The sequence below is a fragment of the Hydra vulgaris genome, chromosome 09 (assembly GCF_038396675.1).
Source record: "Hydra vulgaris chromosome 09, alternate assembly HydraT2T_AEP".
NCBI classification, from domain to species: Eukaryota; Metazoa; Cnidaria; class Hydrozoa; order Anthoathecata; family Hydridae; genus Hydra; species Hydra vulgaris.
In genome coordinates, this window is record NC_088928.1 from 31,867,560 (window position 1) to 31,893,796 (window position 26,237).

Sequence of the window (26,237 nt, forward strand, 5' to 3'; positions counted from 1 at the left end):
CAGTGCCAATCGAAAAACAGTGGAAAATGTTACAAAAGAGCACATTGAAATGCTTAAGCATTTAGTTGAAAGAAATAAATCTACAACAAGCATTTCTACTTTTCCTAATTTATCTAAGCGCACAGTTCAAAACCTTGTCGTTAAGTTAAACAAAGGAGATTTTGACGACACCACAGGATTCAAGTCGTTTTCTGATGAAAAACGAGGTAAAAGATCTATAAACGCTCAAATAAAATTTTTTATTGAATTATGCGTACAAGAAAACAATCTTTGTACGCAAGAAGCAATAAAAGAAAATCTTTTTGCAGCAGTCTTCAACATGTCTCAACCTACTATTTCATGAAAACTCAAACGCTCGGATTAAACAAGAAAACGTGTTATCCATGTGCCAGAAGAACGAAACTTAGCACGAGTTATTGATGGACGCATTTGCAAGCGAGTATAACGGATTTTCAAATGAAAAGCTTATTTATTTGGTAACTACCAGTAACTGTATTCTCATCTCTCCGTTAAGCTTAACGGAGCTTTTGTCTGAAATTTCATTGCAATATTTATAAGTAAAGAAATGACGAAAATTTATATAAATTCCTTAAAATAAAACTTATACCAAAATAAAACGTTTACGTTTAAAAAATTATAATTTTAAATAAATTTTTTATTAATCTAATTTAAAAGAAATTTTTGACTACGCTCCGTTAAGCTTAACGGAGATATGAGAATACGGCTACAGAAATAATAAACAGTAAACAAAGTAAAAAGATGAAATGCTTCAACTGATGCTGAATGCTTTTATTTTGTTATATGGAGAAAAAGAAGTACATTTGAAATATTAAACTAGTTTTCTTGTTTTCAGCAATAGAATCAAACTATTGTTTCAGCAAGTTATAATTTTTGTTAATGATATTGCCAGAGAAAACTTTGTATATTGGCAACCACATAACCAAATTATGTTATGGTCAATAATTGATAGATTTGAACTCGATGCAATTGAATGGGGCTGAAAGCTACGTGACTTAGTTAGCACACCTGAAACAACCGGCAAAAGTATTGCATAAGAAACACTAAAGTCATTAATGTAAGTGCTTTGAAATCAAAGGACTTTTTAGAACAGGTGTTTGGAAAAAAATTGTACAATACTTTATCAATATAATTTGAACTTTGTTACTTTATCTTAATAGAACAATATTTTTAATAGGCAATAGAACTTTAATTCCTATTTGAATCGGTGAATGTTAAAAGGGCGGAAGTCCAATAATGTAAACTTTTAGGCAACCCATAGTTTTCCCCCATAATAAATTTTTGTTAATGGTCTAATAATTTATATATATATATATAATATATATATATATATATATATATATATATATATATATATATATATATATATATATATTTATATATATATACATATATATATATATGTATATATATTTTTTATTTTATATATATACGTTATAAATATTACTTTTTAAGGTTCCGATGATAAGATCCTTATGATCTTCTTTTGGAAACCTAGCTTTATATTGTTAGTACGCTGAATTGTATTATTTGCGTAATTGTATTACGACTTATGTTTATGTTATGTTATGCGGCTTATGAATTATGTAGCACGACTAACATTGTAAACTTTGAAAAAAAAAAAAATATATCAATTATAAAATCAATTTTGAAAAAAATCTTCCTAATCGAATTTTAAAACTAGCTATACTAAATTTAACAAATGTTAATCTGGATAAAGCAACTACTTAACTACATAATCTTGGTCCAAAGTTTGTCCAATCACAAAAGAATATCTCTTATATGGACATCAGCACTAATATTGAAAATTGCGCCTTAGAACTCGAACAACAAAATAAATAAACACAGCCAGAGATTCTTCGACAAAACTGTTCGAAAATCCTAACTAGTTCTTTAAAATTAAAATTAACAATTATAATTTAACAAAGCAACAACGCTTTTCTTTACAAAACCTAAAAAAGCATTCTTTAAAAATTTCACTTTAAAAATTTTACTTTAAAATGTATTCACATCAGATTGCGACACCTAAAATCTATGGAATGGTTAAAGCTCACAGAAAAACTCACCAGAAAAACTCACCAGAAAAAAACTACCCAATGCGCCCTGTTGTTTCCACTATTAACACACCACCTTATGGAGTATCAGACTATCTGTTTAAAATCATTCAACCAACATTAAATAAAAATGCTATAAATAAAATAAAAATTCAAGTTTTATTTGATGTAATAAATTTATATCCATCTGTATCGATCGATGAAGTCATACCGGTTATTACTAGCATATTGAACGATGATTTAGAGGATTTAAAAACTAGGACTAAATTAACTCTTTGAGATATACACCAGTTAATTGAACTTTCACTAAGCAAGTGTTACTTTTTATACGAAGATAAAATCCGAGTTTTACCTAATTCAGGTCTAATTGCTTTATTGTTGATGGTAGTCATGGCTGAAGCATTTTTGCAAAATATTGAAAAAAGAGCCCTATATATAGCCTTTGTTAATTCATTCCAACCAATAACTTACAAAAGATATGTAGACGATACCCCAATGCTCGCTTCGGTTCGAAAGAAAAACAAGAACTGTTCCTTAAAACTTTAAACGAACAAAAACCCTCCATAAAATATACTGTTGAACTTGAAAATGAAAGAAAGCAACTTAACTTTTTAGATATATCTATTACAAATACAATGAACGGATTTTATGAACTTCAAATACACCGTAAGGATGCGATAACCAATCTTCAAACCAAGCTCTAACATCAACCTAAGCATAATTACTGGCGTCTTCAAATGGTTTCTCTGTAGAGCAAAACAAATCTGCTCCCAAAAACACCTCTCACAAGAAATTAATTTTCTCATAGATACATTTTTAGAAAACGGCTCTAACAAAAGTAATCTTATTAAAATAACCAAAAACTATTTAGACCGCGTTTCAAAAAATACTACATCTAAACAATTAAATAAGCAGTTTGTTAAACTACCTTGGATACCTACTATTGGCCCTAAATTCCGAAGAGAATTTAACAAACAAAACATCAGAGTTATATTTACTCCACCTCCCAATTTAAATAACATACTATGCAACAACAAAACTACCACCGAACTCGAATCCGGGGGTTTACGAGCTTAAATGCTCATGCGGAAGTATATATATTGGTGAGACCAAAAAGGAAATCATTTCAAGAAGTGCGGAACACCAAAGAACCTGTAAAAATCAAAAATGGTCGAGTTCAGGAGCCACGGAACATTCTAGAAAATGCCGTGGTACTTTTGATTGGCTGAATCCTAAAACCTTGGCAGTCATTCCAGAATACAGGATAAGAAAAGTACAAACGGTGAAATCCCTGGAGATGAATAAAGCAAGAATTCGACACGAAATTGGTATTGGGCAAATTGTTCTGAACAGAGATGACGGGGATAATGTGAAAACAAAAACTTGGGGACCACTTTTGACAAAAATTTAACTGACGTCACTATTATATTATTTGATTGGTTTTTATATTTTACGCTTTTTAATGTCTTCTTTTTAAACGGTTGGTTTTATGTTGTTTTGTAACGTTTTTTTCATTGCCTGATGACGCTGACCACAATAGGTCAACGAAATATTCTAAAATTATATAATTATATCTAAATTATATTAAAAAAAAAAAGTTATACGCTGCCTTTTTTATTAAAATCAATTTATTTAATTTTTTCTTCAAAAATTTTTTTTTTATTTGTACAAAAGTACAAACGGTAAATATTATAACTTGCAAATTTCCAAAACTCCAGAAATACTGCCTTAAACAATTTTTGTAACAACTTGGTTATATACGAGGCGTTGCGAACGAAAGGGGCACACCAACCAATTTTCGAAAATCTGTTTTCTTTAACCATTTTTTACTTTAGTCCGTCATCTACAATATAACACAAGATCAACGTGTCAGTGGACCTCTTTCTGACTGAAAATCCCTTGTTATTTACACGTGATAAAATCTGAAGAAACACACTTTGTAACTAGTAAAACGTTCGTCTGAAAGAGGCACAGCAACCAAAAAACCAAATTTCAGTCGAGAAACTTCAAACGCGATTTACTCAAAACTTGATTTTGGTTGGTGTGCCTCTTTCGTTCGCAACGCCTCATATTAAGAATGCATATGATCATTCAACTTATGATTACAAAATTAGCAATGTCGATTATAATACTACAAATATTTTTTAATATTCACAATATTTAGATTTTTACAGTTATATATCTTAAAGACAACAGCAAAGCACTCATGTGCTGACAAAACATATGTTAAAAAAACACCGTACTCCGTATTTTCTATATTATAGAAATTACAGAGTACGGTGTTTTTTTTCTTTCTTAACATTTTAGTTTACATTTGTTAGTTCGTTTTCACAATATAATGAGAGTAGATAAAAATCAATACAATTTAACACAGTAAGCAAATGTGACTAATATTTGAAAAACTAGGTGTCTGAATGAAGACCAGTAAGATCTTATCGTCAGAACCTAGCTTAATCTAGCGTAAACAAAATATTAAATTGTAAAGTAATGATAAGTACAACATAATAAAATAATATATACACACATATCACTTGTAGTATAAGTAATAAAGTTTAATAAATATTTCCATAATATAAATATTGTCAAATTTTGATAATATAAGAGAGTAAAAGATTTTTCAGCTTATTTTGAAAAGATGCAAAGAAGATAGATCAAAATTAAAAGTAGGCAAAACAATTTAATTTCAAAAATGGGGTACGCGATAACCAATCCAAAATTGGTTAAGATTTATTCGACAAAAGGGCTCATATAGAAGGTTGGTATTTCTTAGAGAGTATTTATTGATAGGTTTTAAGGTAAATAGAGCATTAACAAGAGTATAAACGTTAAAACTACGCCGCGCCTATGTGATGTTCAATCAAGATTTTTAAAAACACTGCAAAATGTTATACAAACCAAATTATGGAAATAAAAATGGATCGATAAACCTGAATCTTGAAGATAAAATTAAGATGAATATGAAAAAGCTGGTTTGAAGTAACGCAAAGTTAAAAAAAAAGTTGTGACCTGGTGACAACTTTTGCAACAAAGATACTTGTAGCTTAATTCAAAACTGCATCAACTAGCAAGTTTAGTAATTGATTCTAAAAAGCGCGTTATTGACTTAAATCAGATTTCAACACCTTGTACACAAAAAAACATAACTTAAAAGCGGTTTATAATTTGCAATTTTATTTAATTTTATCAAATAATTTTCGTGCGTTTTGACTTGTTTGAAAAAAGACTTCTTCGAAGGAAATATTTTTAATTCGAGCAACTTCGCGGCATGAAATCATTATATTAGCAGGAACATTTCGCATCTAAAAATGTGTAAAAAATTTTATGTCAATCTTCTACAAATATAGCCGTATAAGAAAGTTGAAAAAAAAAGAACAAATATTTCTAGAACACAATAAAATTTTTTTGAAATATAAATACTTTTCAAGATAAAATAGCCTCAAAATTACCGTAATGTTTGGACCTAAAGCAGGGGCATCAGTCTCCAATAATAAATTTGACAAAGGAATCGCAGCGACTAACTTCTGCTTCTAAAAATAAATAGCACTTTTTTTATCAGTCACAGCGAATCTCAAAATTACTTTTTAAAGTAAATTTGATAAAATACTTTAATTTTAAGCTGTTACAATTGTATTGAAATAAATTTTTTTTTATCCCAGTTAACACTAACACAAAAAGTTCTTATAGTCTGGATTATTCATTTCTCTATTAAAATTGAAACATTTTAATAATCAAATAGAGAAATTTCTCTCAAATAGAGAAATTAATTGTCATCAAAACGATAGTTTTGACAAGGGAAAAAATTATCTTGATTCTAAGATTTCTTGCTATGATCTTATGAGTAAGTAAACATCATTACCTACGTTAGGTATTTTTAGAGATAGGATATAGCGTATTTAAATTAGCTTTACGTTATTCTTATCGTAAAGAAAATACTGAAAATTTTTTATTTTATTAATGCTTTCTGAAACAACTACTAATAATATTTCAATACATTAAGAAGATTTATTGAAATTGATTGATATCTGGAAGAAAACCATAATAATTCAACAAATCAAACATTGCCGTAGAAAGTATTGCCCAAAAATGTACAAATGCGTACAAGGAGGGGAAGAGGTTAAAGTCAGTGAGTACGTACGCGGTTTTACTATCTCTCGTTCGATATCTTTCCTAAAACTTGATTTCTTATTTTTTTAACAAAAGTATTGAGCTTCACAAGTTTAAAAAATAAAGTTATGTAACAGAAAAGTTTTAGTGTTATGAAAAAACTTAGGTTGGAAAAGGAAGAGAGGCAAGAGGGTCTTAAACTGTTCGAGGCTCAAAACAAAGACTGAATTTTTCAATGCTGCCGCCATTTCCCTGAAGATCTAATTAATTTCTAATTAATAATTCCTAATTAATTTCTAAATAATTCCTAATTTCCTAAATAATTCCTAATTAATTTAAATTGCTCTATATAATCCTGCTAAATGTAATACTCTAATGAATGCTCTTACCTCAATTATGTCAGTAGATTTAATAACTCTCTGTCGCACAAATCTTATTTTTAATCAATATAAGGATTGTGTATGTGGCAATCTTAAGTATCAAAACTTAAGTATTTTGTCAGTAAAAAAATTATTCCAACATTCAAATTAAATTTGGCATTTTTTACATTTCCAATAACTCCAGGAAAATAAATGCAAATGTTACTGACTATTGTTTAAATGAATTTTACCCATACAAAAGTTTTTTTCTTGTTCTTCTTTGTTATCTTATTCCTGACTGCTCATAAGTTAAATTAAAAATGTATTGTTCAACTTTATCTTCAGTATTACTCTCTTCTGCAAAGACTTTGATTTTTACGGATTATCCAGCAACTTCTTCCACAAGTAACTACCTTAGTACAGTGGTGTACGACTCGCAAGTTTTCTTGTAATTTAGCGAACGGGGATTCTGGGATGTCTAGTACAGCCAGATTTATAAACAATAATATTTACGTTAAGACGTTTTGACAAATTTGTAAAGAATAATGCTTTTGTAAAGATGGTTTTAATTTATTTTAAACAATAATGCTTCAATAAAATATAGCAGCAATATTTGTTTACTTAAAAATGAAATGGTTTATTTAAAAAACGATGAAATATATATGTATAAAAATACCTTTTTATGGCATTTTTAATGTTTGTATTTTTGTTATAATTTGAATTATAAAAACAACCTTGAATGTTATTTTCATTGTTCAAAATATCAAAAAAATACAAACATTAAAAATACCATGAAGCGCTATTTTTATTCTTATATATTCTAAATGTTTTAAAATGTTACATTGACAATGTAACATTTAAGTTACATTGTCAATGACAGTATAACAATGTCATTGTTATACTGTTTACAAACAATGTTACATTGTTTAACAAAGTAAACCTATTACTAATTGGTTTACTAAAAATATTAGTTATATGAACATGTTTTTTTTTTAAACATATGTACGTTTCAATTCTTAACTACCCTCTGCAGTATGCTAGAAGGTTTATAATATAACTGTATGGTAGACAGCAATCAGGGTTTTATTTAAACAAAAAAACATTTTTTTGTCAACACTAAGATGAGGTTATATTCAAGTTTTGTAAATGTTCTAATATTTAGAGATTTTATTTAGTAGCCCAAAATTATGCAACTGCTGTATGAATTGTTTATTGAGCTCTGTTAGTATAAAGCAACTCAAACGTTCCTTCTAGTGTTAATATGCTTTCATTATTGTTTTTTATGTTTTTATAAATACATTTGTTATTTTTATTTTCCTTATCTTAAATATGAAATAAAAATTGTTAAGCATATTGAAAACTTGTAATTTAGCACATCTCAAAAAAATGAATAAACATTTTTCAACAAAATATAAAGTTTTACTATTTATGAACAATACAAACAATTTTTATAGCATGAGCTAAGTCACAATTGTGAAAATTAACATAATAATAAATTCTTATATCAACAAAGTAGTGTATCAAATTTATAAAGGAATGTATAATTGCAGTTTTCTTTAAAAACTGTAATGATCCCTGCTTTATTTTTGCTTACAACTGTTTTATTAATGTTTACATCTAAAATAAAAAATTATGCATACATATTTATATAATATAATCACTATTTATATTTTTTTATGTGCGTGTCTATATATATATATATATATATATATATATATATATATATATATATATATGAATTATATATATATATATATATATATATATATATGAATATATATGAATGAATATATATATATATATATATATATGAATTATATATATATATATATATATATATATATATATATATATATATATATATATATATATGAATATATATGAATGAATATATATAAATTATATATATATATATATATATATATATAAATATATATATATATATATATATATATATATATATATATATATATATATATATATATATATGAAATATATATATATGAATATATATAAATGAATATATATGAATTATTATATATATATATGAATTATATATATATATATATATATATATATATATATATATATATATATATATATATATATATATATATATATATATATATATATATATATATATATATATATATATATATAACTCACACAAAAAAAGTACTGTTTACAATACAGTAAAAATAATTATTATTGTGATTATATGTTTGGAGTAAAATAGCAAGATAGTTGTAAGAGGTATTATTAAGTAAAGGCAAATATATAGATAGTAATAATTTTTTAATAATATAATATATATATACTATACTGCTGGTTTAAGTGAGTAGTGTGACATCATACTGAAAATGGCTGCTGCCGGGGCTTCAGTACATACATTGACTGACAAATAGCCTGACTCTCAGAGGAGTGCGGATACATCGACTGAGGGTTTGGCATATTTAATTAATGTAACAAAAATATGATAATAATTTGTTACACAAATATATATAAAGGTAGATAATATATATATATATATATATATATATATATATATATATATATATACATATATATATATATATATATATATATATATATATATATATATATATATATATATATATATATATATATATATATATGATAAGCCTGCTGATGGCAAAACATGCTGTTGAAGATAAAAGTTAGATAAGTATTTTTACTAATATATGTATTTAACTTTTATTTTTACTAATATATGTATTTAACTTTTTAACCATCTTTTTCGCATACTATTCAAAGGTGTGTGTGTGTGTGTGTGTGTATATATATATATATATATATATATATATATATATATATATATATATATACATATATATATATATATATATATATAAATTAGTAAAAACACCTATCTAAATTTCTTCAACAAGTTGTTTTGCTATCAGTAGGCTCATCAGGAAGATGGCCTTGTCCTTTAAGAACATTGAACACTCTATTTGTAAAATACACTAACATAACTTATTTACTTATATATATATGTATATATATATATATATATATATATATATATATATATATATATATATATATATATATATATATATATACTTTAAATTGTTTAAATGTTAAACAATTTAAAGTAAATGGAAAGAAAAATACATTAAAATTGATTGAATCATGCTATAACAAAGTAAAAATTGTAATTTTTTATAAAGATTTTGTTGTTTATGTTTACAATCTGGCTGTACTACACATCCCAGAAGCCTTTGCGTTAGGAATTACAAGAATTTAATGCGAATTTCGCCGAGTCGGACCCCACTGCCTTAGTACATCAAACTGAGATGCCATTAAACTTTTCTTAAAAAAATAGTTTATGATATGATTTGGCACAATGTGCATGATAAGCCATTATAAAATTCTTAATTTTATAAAATACCTATAGTTTAGTATTGCTTAATTCTGAATAGAGCGAAACAATTCTAAAAAAAAAAAAATTCAAAAGTGCCTACCTAAATAAAAAGTAAAAGTTTATTAATATTATTATTATTAATAAACAGTAAAAGTTTATTTTAAGAAAAGTTAAATTAAATTATTTTAAATCTAAAAACATTTAAATAAATATAAAAAATATTTGCAATATTTTATTTAAAAAAGTTGGAAAAAAAATCATGTGACAAAATATAGATAAAATAAACTTCTGTTAACCAATCGCTGTCAAGATATTATAACTTTTCATGACATTTTTAACAACGTTAATTTAGTTGTATGCTAATTAACAATATTATTGGCTAGTTTGCTTTTTATGACATACCGTAATTATTTCAAGTCAATCTAGTGAATGAAACATTATTTGTTGATTAGAGAAAAGCTTATTTTTAATGATAGAAAAAAACAAACAAACGATTTTTTCATTGAGAACTTCTGAGCTAAAACTGTAAACATAAGTTAAACTTACATAACCCTGCTTATTAAATTTTTTTATAAAAACTATGTTGTTGTTGTTATTATATATATATTTAATAAAAAGATCATACTTGTTCAGATCTTACAATACAAGGTGGAACAGAAAAATAGTATCCTGCCTCAACACCTCTAATTGCAACCGAGATTTTACCATCAAATGCATGAAGTAAGACTTTAGTTGCACCTAAACAAACAAGCTATTAGAACCAAACTTAATGTCCAAAATAATCTGTATATATTATATTCTACATAATAAATATATAACAAATATATATAAAGTGGTGAAAATAATAAATACACTAAATACATCTAAACATTTAAAAAAATGCTTTTTATTCACAGCAATTAATGTTAACTGATATTAATTTTTATGTTTTTATTAACTTTTTTGTTAAAAATCATATTTTTTTAAAAAATTATGAAGTTTTTTTCAATTTTTCTCATGTTACTAACAATTTTGTTTAAAGTAGCCAGAAATTTACAGAAAAAATAATAAATACAGTAATAATTATTCTTTTTGTTTTCTTTAATTTTCAACTATTATTACTTTTCAAGTATGTGTTTGACTCTGGTTATTATTAATATCTCGTAGGAAGAGGATTTGGAGGAGGTAATAGCCTCTTCCCCATATTTTTTTAAGACGAGGGTCACTTCTTCCCCTTCGAATCTCCAACCCTGGCTGTTTTAGTCACTCCCCTCCAACTGATATGACCTTCCTTCGCTACTGAATAATATTTTACTTTATATTTTGAAACATAGTATGTTCAATAAGTTTTTCATTTATGTTCAGTTAACTATTTACAGTTTACTAATATCATTAATATCATTTCAGTTAATTAATTACAATTAGAGTAAAAAACATTGCTGAAGTTGAAGGTATTGCCTCTTACTTTTAATGTGTAAGTATTTTCAATATTTAAAAATATGATATGGTGATATTAGTATGTATATTAGTAAATTAATTCATACAACAGTCTTAACTTAAGATATTATGGGTAGAAAGTCACATTGCACCTTAGCTGAGCTCTTAGTAATTTAACGGCTTAAAAACAGTGGAAAGTTATTTATTTCAAATTAATTAAAAATATTTATTTCAAATTAATTTCAAAAATAACTAAGCATTTTGTTGGAATGGTTCAAAACGCTCTTAAACTAAAAATATGCGTGGAAACTAGAGGTCGCAAAAGAAAAACAAACTACAGAGAAGATAAATTAAGTATTTGTGAAGCAAAAAAAGATCCATTATCTCCAGCAACACCATTAAAAAAAACTTAGAGTTAAATGTAACAGCACGAACAAATAGAGGACATTTAGTTGAAGCTAATTTGTTTTCAAGATCACCTAGAAGTGTGCCTCTATTGAAAAAACGACATATAAAAGCCAGAAAAGAGTTTTGTCATAAACATTCTGCATGGACAAATAAAAAAATGGGGCACAGTTTTGTGGACAGATGAATCTAAATTTAATACCTTTGGATCAGATGGTAAGCAGTTTGTCCGCAGACCACCAACTAAAGATTTTGACCCACATTACACTAAAAAAATACTTAAATTTGGTGGTGGAAGCATTACGGTGTGGGAATGTTTCTCGTCATCGGGTATTGGATTTATCTATTTAATAACAGACACTATGACAGCTAATATTTATACTAATATACTTAAAGAAATAATGCTTCCTTATGCTGAGGATAACATGCCGCTGCTCTGGATATTTCAACAAGATAACTATCCAAAACATACAGCTTCTATCACAAAGAGATAGTTCCAAAATAATGGTATAAGACAATAGGACTGGCCAGCACAATCGCCAGATTTAAATCCAATAGAAAATTTATAGAAAATTGTAAAGGATGAGGTTGCAAAACAAAAGCCTTGGAATAAAAGGGATCTGTGGGAGGCTGTGAAAACATCATGGTACGCTATTCCACTACAAACATGTCATAAATTGGTCAACAGCATACCCAAAAGACTAATCGAATTTAAAAAAAATAAAGGACATGCAACAAAAGATTAGGCAATTTTTGTAAATATTATATTAAGTGATTGATAAACCAGAAAAAAAGAAAAAGTTTGTTTTCGTTCTTAATTATTTTTAATTATTTTTCTTGAATATATTTGTTTTATAAACATTGAATTTTCTTGATTTATTCAAATATACGAACAAATTAACCATTTCTGTATATATTATTTCTTCCAGTAAATTTCTGGTTACTTTAAACAAAATTGTTGGTAACATGAGAAAAATTGAAAAAAACTTTATAAATGTTTAGATAGTGTATTTATTATTTTTTCCACCACTGTATATATATATATATTCTATATAATAACATTATATAATTACTATTACTAAGATTATTAAGAACAATATTTATTTCTGCAAAAATTTACAAGATAATTATATGAATGTTAACTTATATAATGCTTTTTACCCCTTTTTATGATATTATATTGTCTTATATATTATGTACTTTTATACATTATATACTTTCATACATTTATATATTATATACTTTTATATATTATATACTCTTTAAATCTGTTTATTATATTATATTGAAAGTCAGGTGAGGTTATCCTGCTAATGGTAACAAGTAAGCCAGTACAATCTGGCTACTGTCTTATAGAAGGCCTTCTAGGCGAAGACTTAAGGGGTAAACAGATTCTATCTATTGACCAGCTTTGCACCCCTTCTCCATCTATTAGGCTGGTGCAAATGTATTTTTAACACATTGTTTCCAGTTTAGGATGTTGAATGGTGGATCTTGTTGACTCAATGCATCGGTATTACTTGTGTCTATGTTTGTATGACTAGGCAACTCATTCAATGATCTCCTAATGAGGGTACAGCTCTAAAACTCAGTTTTATGGTTTATGATGCTGGCTGGTAGCCAGGTTTCCCGAACTCTGTGGTAGCTCTCAGAGAGGCTGATTCCATCAACAACTGAAAAATATCAAAGTATTAGCAGTGCCATGTTACACATAGATGGTGTCCCTGTTTGTACTTTTGGTGTGCATTGCCAAAGCCACATTTGGAGCCCTTTGTTACAGCTTAGGGTTTATTAATAGTAATGAGACAATTACTTGGGCTATTAAACAGTGTACTGAATACTATCTATGCTCAAGTTCTTTAACAAATTTAAAAATGAATAGAGTACCAAAACTATAAAACACAAAAAACCATCGTCGCCACCAAGTTTCCTTCTCTTTCTCTTTCCTAATGTTGCTTCTCTTTCTCCTTCCTACAAATACTATAATGGGCACTCCTCTAAAGAGCTAGCATCTTTTGTGCCACCTACTAAAATTCATTCTTGTGTTACTCTTCATTCAATTAAGTCTCATCCTTTTTCTGTGACTGTTCCTAAGTGCTTCACAAACACTTATTCATCTAGTTTTTTCCCTCAAATATCACTCCTTTGGAATTATCTCCATTCATCTTGCTTTTCTGATTAAGATAATTTGCAATCTTATAAGTCATCTATCAATCGTTATCTTGCTCTACAATTTTCCTCTTTTCTCTTCAAGTAACTTCCAACATTAATTAGTGATTGCTTGCAGCATTGTTGGAAGCGAAGATATTTAAAAATTAAAAATAATAAAAAAATATTAATTGTAAAAATATTAAGTAGGGTAGACTGGGTCAGGTTAGCACACTATTCTTTTCTTTGCTTTCTTTTAGGAATTTTATGTTTTAATTTTTTTTTTTTATTGAAAATGAACCCTATATTATCTTAAAATAACATTATCAAAAGTTCATAATCAGTTTTTAATACATTTATAATGATTGTTTTTTTATGTCGCTTGGACCAACTTAACCTTAAATAGGTTATATTGGTTCACAAGTACAGTGGTGAAAAAAAGTCACGAGTCCAATAGATTTTTAATGGAATTTTTTGCTAGATAAAACAGAAACACCAAACAATAACTCTATATTTGTACAGTGTTTACTTTTTTCATAAACTACAGTTAATAGTCAATCGAGAACTGGAAGAATTACTTATACTTAGTATGTCCACCCTCAGCTTAATGCAGCTGTTCAATTCATCGAGGCATAGACACAATAAGATCTTGAAGATGCTATGAAGTGATGTTATTCCAATCATTTTGTAGCAAGTTCCAAAGTTCATCCTGATTGCGTGGCTTTTTACCCCTGATTGCCCTGAACAGGATTTCTCATACATGTTCAATGGAATTCATATCTTGGCTCTGGGGTGGTCATTCCATTTGCTTAACACCCTTATTGTATAAGAAATCTCAAACTTGCTTAGCTTTATGTTAAGGTGCATTATCATGTTGGAAGATAAAGGAAACTCTTCTGCCATAAAGCTCTCTGGCTGTAGTTAGCATGAGATATCTTAACACTTGAAGGTATTGGTCTTGATTCATGTTGTCTCTGCAACGGTAACAAATTAACAAATTCTGTAAAATGAACTAAGTTTGTGGTCGGACACATGACTTTTTTCCACGACTGTATAAAATGCTGCATACATAATTTTTGAACAATTTATTTTTTTTACTTTATATATTTTGGTTATTTAGACTAAGAAATAAGTTTAAGATAGTTGAAACAAATAATAATATACAACTTCTAGAAAACTTTAAAATTGAAAAACAAAAACATAATTTTCTTATTTATTTTTATTTAATTGTCAAAACATTTCAAATCATAAAACATTACAAAAAAATCTAAAAAACCTATTTAATAATAATAAAGATTGCTTAGGAGAAGTTTCCACTTAAGGCCAATGTGCCATACTTGGGTTGATCCAACCTGCCCCGCTAATATGTTTAGAGTAAAAAGAATTTTCTTTTAAAACCATCAATAGATAATATCTAATATTATATACTAAAAAACATTAACATATTAGAGTGCTGTCAAAAAATTTTAAAAATTTACTTTGGTTTATTAAAAGTCATAAAAAGATGTCAAAATTTCAAACTTTTTTAGAAAAAGAATCTAAGTCCTACCAATCTTCACCTTGATTCCTGGTCTTGAAATAAACTGAACTGGACTAACCTGCTCCAACATACCGTTTATTAGCTATACTTAAAAATTCAATATTTTTTAGTGATTTATGTTGCAGGCAAATTTGAAATGAAGTTGATTGATTTAAATGCATAAAAATTTTACTTAATTTTACCTTGTTCAATAAGCAGATCTATAACTGGTCTACCAGCAGAGCGAGAATGAACATTTCTAAGAAATTAAAAACACAGTTAAAAGAAATAAATTTAAAAAAATTAAATTCATTTAAAATTGAAGCCAAAATTTTTATAATCATAAAATATAAAATAAGGAACAATCATTGCGTTATGATTGTTTCTTGATTTGCTTTAAGAAGCATTAAAAAATCATATAAACTTACTCACACTGGCAAATTGTACTCTTTTGCTAATGCAACCTTAAAATTAAGTATTTTAATAAACAAACTTTATAAAAGTTTTTCTATGAAATGAGGTAAAGTTCAAATTGGGGATGTGATGTAAGGAAGATGTAGGATCCTTACAAGATACAAGGTCTACATTGTCAAGCAAAATTAGTGTATTTTACTTACAAATATTTTATTAAAAATTTTATACATATATTTGAAGCATGATTTTATTTATACAGGGTCAAAACAATTAGTTATATTGATATTTGGGTTTCTCCTAACAAATAATATGGATTAATTCAATAAATAAACAATAATTAATTCAAATTAGGAACTCAAAAAGGTCAAAAGTTGTCAAATACATGGGGATTGCAACTAATTGAATTACAAGATTTTCATGAAGTTAGAAATTAAATATTGCTCGTAGAATTACAACATTTCAACATAACACTTGTAATTAAAAAATTTATTTATTCTAGCTTATTCCACCATTATTATCATCACTTTACAAAACCAACATAATTATCATGTTACAAAACTACCATTATTATCATCACTTTACAAAACCAACATAGTTATCATCACTTTACAAAACCAACATAATTATCATCACTTTACAAAACCAACATAATTATCATCACTTTACAAAACCACCATTAAAAATAAAAAAACATGATAATAATGGTGGTTTTGTAAAGTGATGATAATAATGGTGGTTTTGTAACATGATAATTATGTTGGTTTTGTAAAGTGATGATAATAATGGTGGTTTTGTAAATTGATGATAACTATGGTGGTTTTGTAAAGTGATGATAATTATGTTGGAAGTTTTTTAATTATTATAATTATTATAATAATTATTATAATTAATTATAATAATTACTATTTTAACTTTAAACATGTTTAATATGTTTAAACAAATGTTTAACATGTTTAAATATGTTTAGCGTGTTTAAATTTTCTTATAGTAAAAGTAATTATAATAATTATTATAATAATTAAAAAATTTATTTATTCTACCTGATAAAGCTAGAATAAATAAATTTTTTAATTATTATAATAATTATTATAATTAATTATAATAATTACTATTTTAACTTTAAACATGTTTAATATGTTTAAACAAATTTTTAACATGTTTAAACATGTTTAACATGTTTAAACATGATTAACATGTTTAAACATGATTAACATGATTAAACATGATTAACATGTTTAAACATGATTAACATGTTTAAACATGATTAACATGTTTAAACATGATTAACATGTTTAAACATGATTAACATGTTTAAATTTTCTTATAGTAATAAATAAAAATTTTTAGAATTTTATTTAATATTATGAACTAGATAGCTTTGCTAAATATGTAAAGGTAGATAAATGGAAGGTAGCAAATCATAAAAACTTCAATCAAGTTATTTAAAAATGGTGATGGTTTTAGATGTAAAACTTTGTGATATTTTTATTTGGACACCCAAGTAAAATGGTTCGGTTAGTCTGGGTGACCTTAAATGGCGTCAGTGGTACAACTTAACTATATCATTATTGGCTTTCATTTTTTATAAACATATCCTTTAGATAGTAAATTGTCTCATTAATGATATTGGATATAATATCATAATTTATCTTAAATATAATATTAATAGATTAATATTAATATAATATTATATATATTAAATATATAATATACAAATAATAAATAATAATAATAATAAATAATATGTAATATAATAATAATAAATAATATATAATATAATAATAATAAATAAATAATAATAAATATAATATTAATAGATTTTGTATTATGATTGTTTGAATCAGAAACTAAATGAGCTGCATGCATTTCTTTTTGAAATTTACATAAACTCTGCAAAAATAAATTGATGTTGCTCATTCAATATAAGTTGATAAAAAATATATAAAGTTTTTTGTCATTTATGTGAGGTTAGTTGACAAACTATTTATATTTAGTTATGGTTCTTGCAAAAATTTATTTATTCTAGCTGATAACGGATTTTGTTTTGTATTCTAGCTGATAGAGAATTTTTAGTGGAGGAAGAGTTAGTAACTAGAGGAGATAAATATTTTGCATTTATAGAATGTATAATTCAAATGGTGACAAAAGGCATTAATTTATCTTGTCTGTGCAAGAATCCATAGAAAATTAAATGGGCATTTAAAATCATATCAATTCTTAATGTAAACTCTACCTGTAAGTCAGTTACCTTAAGTATTGCAATAACCTTAAGTATTGCAATAAGTCAGTTACCTTAAGTATTGCAATAATTAAGTATTACAATAACACTATATTTGGTAAAGCTATCATTTTGGTAAAGCTATCAACATTTTCCAAAAAGCTAAAGCTATTTGGAAAATGTTGTGATTCTTTATGTATTTGATCCAAAAAACAAACTGTCCTCTAAAAAAATTGACAATAAAAGCCACAGGCACCCAATATCTCACATGCAACTTAGTAAACTATTAAAATAAAAATTTAATCATTCCTATATGCAAGCTAATACTAGATTTGCTTTGTTCTTATATTAGAATATAATGCAAACTTGTATGTTACATAATTTCAATAAATTTGTATGTAACATTATTTCAACAAATTTGTATGTTACATAATTTTCAATAAATTTGTATGGTACATAATTTATAGTTGCAAAACTGACTAAGCTATTTTTAGAATTTTTTTTTTAATGTGTTAATTATTTCATTTAATTAAAACTAATTTTTTTTATTTTATTCATTATTTCATTTAAAAACTTAAAAAGAAAATTTGTAAAAACGAATTGCTGCTAAATCAAAAAATGAGTTAACATATTTTAGCATAGTTGAAACCTGAATATCACAAGAACTGTTAGAAGCAGGGGTGTTAAGTCAGAGTTGTTGAGTCACTACATTTTTTAGCGGAGTTAGAGTCGCTAAACAAAATCGCAACTCCAATAGTAAAACTTCTTGGTATTGCACATGCATGCACAAAATATTTTACCTTCAAAGAACTTTTCATATATTTGACAAAATTCAAAAAATTTTTCAAAAGTTTTGCTTTGAAGTTGGAGTTGGAGTCATACTCTGAAAATTTCAATGACTGGAGTTGGAGTTGGTACTTTTTTCTTACGACTCCACACCCCTAGTTAGAAGTTAGATAAACTTCTAACTAGGGGTGTGGAGTCATAAATGTTCATCAAATGTTCATGTCCTTTAACATATGTGAACACTATCAAAAATCAAAAACTAAATTTGTAGTTTAAAATAATTTGACACAGAGTAACTGCTATGCTAGATACTTGTGTTTACCCAGAACTTGATACTTTGTGTTCATCAACTTTTAATCCGCATTTTATGTTAAATACCCCACTGTAGATTGACTCAAAAAAAAACTTTGTTGAGAACCATAAGTAAGACCCCAGCAGAATCAATACATCATAACACCAGTTTACTCTGGCAAAGGTACAAAAAGATTGAAATTCTCCAGATTTTGGTAAAAGGATTCAGTTTGCACCGAGGATTACATTAATAAGCATTTATAAAGAAAGCAGTTTTGTAAAATTTTTTTTTGCATAAAAAACTTTTATATAAAAAATTAATAGTGTTTTAGAATACATTAAAAAAAACAAACAAACATATTTGTGGATCTGATATATTGGTATTCAAAATTAATTTTAGACAAAGACTATGTATTGTTATTTGTAAAATGACCAGGACTCCTACATTTTCAATAGATTAATATTATCTCAAAGGGAAAAATTGTTAAATACTTTTTGAGGCTGAATTGAATTACCTGCTTTTGAAATACATCTCGCTGAACTGCTTTATCAGTTGGAGAATTTATGTATCTTGGTGTAAAGTCTAAACCAATCTTTAAAACATAAACAAAATTAAATATTTTTTAATTCTATTTATAGAATAATTTATTAGAATGAAACTATTTATTAATTCTAAGTTTTTTTAAAAAATATTTAAATTTACTATTTATATTTCTGAGTCAAGAACTCACTTACTTCTCCTATTCCAACAAGGATTTTGTTGTAATCTTGAATAAATTTTTCTGCAATTTGCATAGTCTTATGATTGGAGAAAATGATAAAATTTTAAAATGATTACAAATTTGTGTTTTTAACATAAAAATATTGATATATAAATCAAAGAACAATCATTTGAATTCCGAGAGCAGTTGTAACAAACCAAAAGCATATCAATTAACAAACAAACAAAAAAAATACAAAAAAAAAAAAAAAAAATACCTCTAGTGATACACTTTGATTAGATTCCTAATATTTAAAAACAAAAATATTTAGGATTACTATTTAAAACAAAATATTTGGGATTACTAAATAAGAAATTTTGAATTTATTACTTTTACTATATAAATTTTTTTAAACAAAACAATTGTAATTTTCATTATGCAAACCATGTTAATTATTTAAAAAAATAAAAAGCAAGAGACTATTTAAAAATCCTATTAATTATTACAATTTGCAATTATATTTAAAAAAAATTCAAAACTTCTTCTGAAACATTAGAACTTACGTATTTTAAATTCTGGACCCTTGTCCAGAATTTAAAATAATTAAGTAGCTGAAGCTTTTGTGTTGGTATGGTGGTATGGTGTGTTGTGTTGGCAACATGCTACTACTAATAAATAATTTGATAAATTAATTCAAAAAACTTAAAGAAAAAAAAATTATTTGACTGACTCTACTTCATTAGTTAAAATTTAATAATTTTAAAAAGTATTTTTTAAAAGGTTCTTTAAAATTTAATAAAAATCCACACTGTGGACCAGAGTGACCACCAGAGTAAGTTGTTCCCCAGGTCTAATTTTTTCCCCAATAGTTATACATTAATAAACAACATTTATGGTATTTAGAACTTCTGGGATGTTGGACAAAGTAAAAAAGATTTTGTTTAAAAATTAAGTTTTTTAAGTCATAAAAATGTTCATAAATTTTTGACAAAAACTGCTAAAAATCAACAAAACTGATAAACTGTGTAAACAATTGAGGGCTATTTATATAAAATGTGTGCTGTTTGTCTCACACAGTTTGGTAAAGTCATCTAAAACCAGGGCCGACAACACCAGGGGGAGGTGTTAATTGATATAAAAAAAAAATTAGACCCGGGGAACAACTAACCCTGGCGGTCATTCATTAAAGATTAAAACCCACAAGATTTGGGTCAAAACTTAATCAAAAATATGCTAGTAAAAACATTAGCTTTTGAAACTTTTAAATTAAATTAATAAACAATAGAAAGCTAGAATAAGTTCATGGTTGCACAAGTTATTAGAATGAGTTCATCATTGCATTGCACTAGTGATTAGAAACTAGATTTAACAACTTAAAAACTCAAGATTTAAATTGAGATTCAAATATGATTTTTGATAACTTATATAAGGTTAAAAAATCATAAAATATTTATTTAATCATTAATTTTACTGTAAAATATTCCTGGTGTCAATTTAGAATATTCTCCTCAGACATATTCCCCCATTCACTCCCAATTTCTTATTTGGTAGTGCTCAGCCCAATTGTTAATTTGAAATTAAGTTTTGTAATTCAATTCTTTTTATCTACTATATAATTCACCTAAAATTTTTTCATTATTATACGCAAAACAAAATTCTTTTAACATATAAATGTTGTATTAATACACCATGAAAACATTATGATGGGTTATATTAAAAACTATGTAATGGATAACACAAAGTTAATTCACTTATGATTGGTTTTCTTACCTGGACGGGATGCACACCAATACAAGGATATATAAAGTTTGGATAACTGAATAATAAAACAAATATTTTTTAACAATACCATAATTAAATATAACTAAATATTTTTAAAAAGATTCCAAGGTGGTTAGACAATTAGTGTTGATACAGGCATGGAATAATATATATCTAGTATCTATAAATATGTATAAGCCATTGAAAAGTTTTTTCCCCATAAATTGTAATTTTAAATCGAATGCTAATGAACCTGACTAAAAAAAGTCTTAAAACTTGCAAAAAAATTTATTTTCTTTAAATTGATAGGTTGCCTGCAAAACCAAAACCCTCAGTTAATGTATGTACACTCCCTGTATATTTTCCTATTTAGATCAATGGATGTATGTACACTTCCTTCATGTTCTCCCAATTAAAGTCAGTCAATGTATGTACACTCTAGAGTAGTTATCCATAAATAAATTCAGGTTAAGGTTCTGGTAAACCACCAATAAAACGAAAATATAGAAAACAAATAAAAATATATATGTTAAAACAGTATAAAACTATAAAAAAGCATAAAGATTAAATAAAAAAAGCTTTCAAGCCATAATTTTTATGGGTTTTTTTAAAAAGCAATTAAATTTATTGTAGTTTTGCAACTACTAACATTTTTAAACTATTGTTTTAACATTTATTTGCAACCTAATTGTTTTAATATCAAAACCTTTTGTATTTCTTAGTAAATAGATTTTTTGTTAAAAAACTCAAGTATCATTTAAAGCAATATTATAATAATACTTTAGAACCTTAAATTAAGACAGATAAAAGTGCATTTTTATGCAAAAAAAAAGAGTCTATATCATATTGCATTTAATTATTTAAACAATATAGTATAATCTTAATACTTAAATATCAGGACTACTGTATTATTACAATTATTTAAAAACTGCTAATGTGTAAACATAATTTGTTTAGTGGTTAAGTAATAAACATCTCCTCAGAGTTGCGTTTATTATTACTCGCATTTCGATCAGCATCAGCACTAACAACTAGTTTATCCCATCAGATAAACGTCATTGCCACTTATGCTTTACCCTGTAGACCGTAAAGAAAACTTTACTTTTTGGAAATTTAATTATGGTCTCAAAGTTACTTTGATTCAACCCGTAGAGAAAACTTTACTTCTAAACAATATTTTTTCTCGATTCTTACATCATTTTTGTATCACCTTGTATCATTGTTATATCACCCCAAATTTTTTTTGTTAATCACCTAATTGGCTAAAATTTATCTAGTCTTATTACAGTATTTAATAATATATTTATCCGCTGATTTTCATATTATAACTATTATCAAGGAACTTTTATGCTATATTATCTTTTATTCATTACTCAACTTTGTTTTAACTTTGACATGCACAATTTTCATCATTTATCATTATTCAGAGAGTTTCTTATATCTTTCACTACATGTTAACATTTTTGTGGTAATATTTTAAATGATTTTTGTGTGACGTTTTTTCACTATCATAGAATATTTTAATTATTGTGACAATTTTAGGTTGTAAGGGTTGCTCATTTTCTTACACTTTTGATTGGTTAACATAATTCGAATGAGGTATCTGTGACAGCGTTAGAATTTATTTAAGACTATTATGTTTTGCTGATTTAAAAAAAATTTTTTTTAATAAGATATATTGCTTTCTGATTGTCTTGGGTTTATTTACGCAAAAAGTACCTATTTAATTTTAAAATATTGTAAAAAAAATTACTTGAGTTGTTTTATTTTTATTTTTGTGTTTCTATTAGAATTTTAACTTACTGTGTTTTGATGTTTTCTTCCGGTGGTATGGTAAGTGATTTATTTAGTTATTTTTTATTTATATTGTATAGTAGATCTACACGTTTAATACGATATCAAAAAAATATTGGTGCTTTACAAATTTGGGGATGGTTGGGTTTTGGCTATTTGATTGTGAGTCCTTTTTTACTGCAGTATGGAATAGGTGTAAGTTGCAAAGTAAAGCATAAGCGGTAATAACGTTTGTCTGACAGGATAAACTATTTATTAGTGCTGATCCTCATCGAAACGCCAATAATAATAGCCACGACTCTGAGAAGATATTTATTACTTTTTCAGTACACAAATTATGATTACACATTAGCATTAATGCTTTTTTCCCCCCAATTCTTAGGCCTTACATTGTTGTATGCATTTTTTCCCACTTTTTATTTGGGTATTGCTTGGGTGCATTGTCTGTCTTATTTTTGTCATCATATTATTATATTTCAAAATAATTTTCTATTAATCTTTATTTTTGTTTTGACAACCGTCAACATGTACTTTGTTCAAAAAATAATTCTCCTCTGATCTAAGGTACTTCATTTTTTTCTCAGGCGTTTACTGCACGTGTGTGACCATTTGGCGAATTTATATGCCAAAGTTTTTAAATACTATATTATTATAATTATTATACAATGAACAACAATTTTTGTTTAACAAAAATAAAAAATGCAACCTTTATAGGTATTGTTATAAAAAAGGTGCTACAAAAGTAGATTGAGTCTTTTACAGGTGCTGTAAAAGGTAGAAACAGCTGTTTTGATCATATTTTACTATTGTCAAGTGATAGACACAACATGCATTATGCTTTTTAATGTTGATACACACATACATATATATAAGTTTTGTGAATTTTGTGACTTGATACTTTCATAAAACTTAACATAAGTTTACACAAATTTTTTACTTATAGAAGTGTTGGGTTTTTTGTCTTCTTCTTAAACCCAAAAACTAAAGAATTCAGGGTTTTTCTTAACCCTGTTTTATATCATAAGTTAGAAAACAACTTAAACTAATATTTGAGAGTTGTTAACAACTAAACTGTTGTTAAAAAACATACCACCTTGGGATATCTTAAAATTAATAATAATAATTATAAAACTTTTGTCATAAAACAATTTGTAAATCATGATTTTTTTATTATTCACTTGTGTTAATTCAACTTTTACAACAGAGTTTGACATCTTCATACTACACAATTTAAACTTTTTAATAGTTAAGAAGTAATCTGCTTTAACTCGATATTTAATGTTTTATTTCTTCAGTATGTACCAGTCAATACCTTTATATGATTTTTAAAACTGAGATTACACTTTATCAAGTCAATATTGATTATATATAACTAAAAAATTATTTTTAGTTATGTATAGCCTACTCAGTACTATTTTTTAAATTATATTATTTTTAAAAACACACACATTTATTTTCAATTAACTAAAAAAAGCATTTAAAATAATAGTTAAAAATACTCAAAATAAAACATACAAAAAAAAAAGTGTTAAAAAAAAAATAGTTTACATTATCCAAAATGAAAACAGTGCTAAAAAATATTATTTAATATTCAGTATTTACATTGCTGACCTTAATGATTTGTGTTCTTAAAACAACAAAACTTACAGTTCAGAAAGCTTGATAACTTTTTGAAAATCACTCGGAAACTCACTAACGGCAACAATTGCTTCAACTCCAACCTAAATAAAAGTAAAAAATATATAACTAAAACAACCAATTATAAGTGCAATTGACTATTTTTATTTATAAAACACAAAAAAACTTTTATAAAGAATTAAATTCTGGTTATTTCGAAGAATTACCTTTTTGGCCTCATTTATAAGATCATTGAAATCCTAAAATTTCAAAAAAAATTATACTACAAAAAAATAAAATCCAAATATACAGTATGTATGTATGTATGTATGTATGTATGTATGTATGTATGTATGTATGAATGTATGTATATATCATAATATCATCATTATAATATATCAATATATAATAAAATATTTGTAACCTTATGTATTATATTATGTAAAAAAAAAATTACCTCAGAAAATTCACTTGCTGATATATGACAATGAACATCAATCATGACTCTTACTTTTTTAAAAGTTGACAAATCTCAGTTATACATACTTTAGAGTCAATTATTTGCTATTATTACTGTTATTAAATAAAATCATAACTTACATTAAATAATTACATAAAATATATATTTATATATATCATATTTTATATTAAATAATATCATAACTTACTGCCTTTAAAAATCAATGTGTCAAGTTGAAACAAAGAACTTGAATAGTTAAAATTCATAATTGCTAATCAAACTGATCGCTTATTCCGAACTGATTTAAGTGCGAAAGCAATAAAAGTGTTTAAAATAACAGATTTAATATAAAAATTTTTAAATACAAATAACATCTTCATAATATATTATTAATTCCTGATCAATAAATTACCCAAATAACGCTACCACTACAACAATAAAGACACACAACTACAGCAAAATAAACAATGAAAACATCACCACAAGATAAAAAAACAAAATACAACTAAATTAAAAAAAACATTTAGAATTTATTTCTAAAAACTGTTTGACACTTTTAACAAATACAAGTTAAATAACAAAATTTACTTAAAAAAAAAGCCTCATATAAAGTTATTGTTTTTCATCAAAATAAATGGGTTTTGCTAATTTATCTTTTAATGTTTGAGCATTTCGTTTATCAATAAAATGTTTAACCCATGCTTTAGGACAAGTATTAATAAAGTCTTTATACAAAGCATTACATTTTTCACTGTTATCATTGTTCTTTTCTAAGCATTCAAAA

The 26,237-nt window shown here is 25.8% G+C and overlaps 1 protein-coding gene across 1 annotated transcript; it reads right to left on the minus strand.

The window, feature by feature from the left end:
• Nucleotides 1-5,216: 5,216 nt before the first annotated feature.
• LOC101240667 (putative deoxyribonuclease TATDN3) lies at nucleotides 5,217-25,588 on the minus strand. The gene is made up of 12 exons (XM_065805377.1): nucleotides 25,451-25,588; nucleotides 25,221-25,253; nucleotides 25,024-25,097; nucleotides 21,592-21,637; nucleotides 20,099-20,125; nucleotides 19,856-19,918; nucleotides 19,636-19,713; nucleotides 15,844-15,875; nucleotides 15,615-15,670; nucleotides 10,549-10,661; nucleotides 5,519-5,599; nucleotides 5,217-5,371 (listed from the first exon to the last, which is right to left on the minus strand). Exons 1-12 carry the CDS (start codon nucleotides 25,493-25,495, stop codon nucleotides 5,243-5,245), a joined length of 777 nt encoding a protein of 258 aa, XP_065661449.1. The 5' UTR covers nucleotides 25,496-25,588; the 3' UTR covers nucleotides 5,217-5,242.
• Nucleotides 25,589-26,237: the final 649 nt, after the last annotated feature.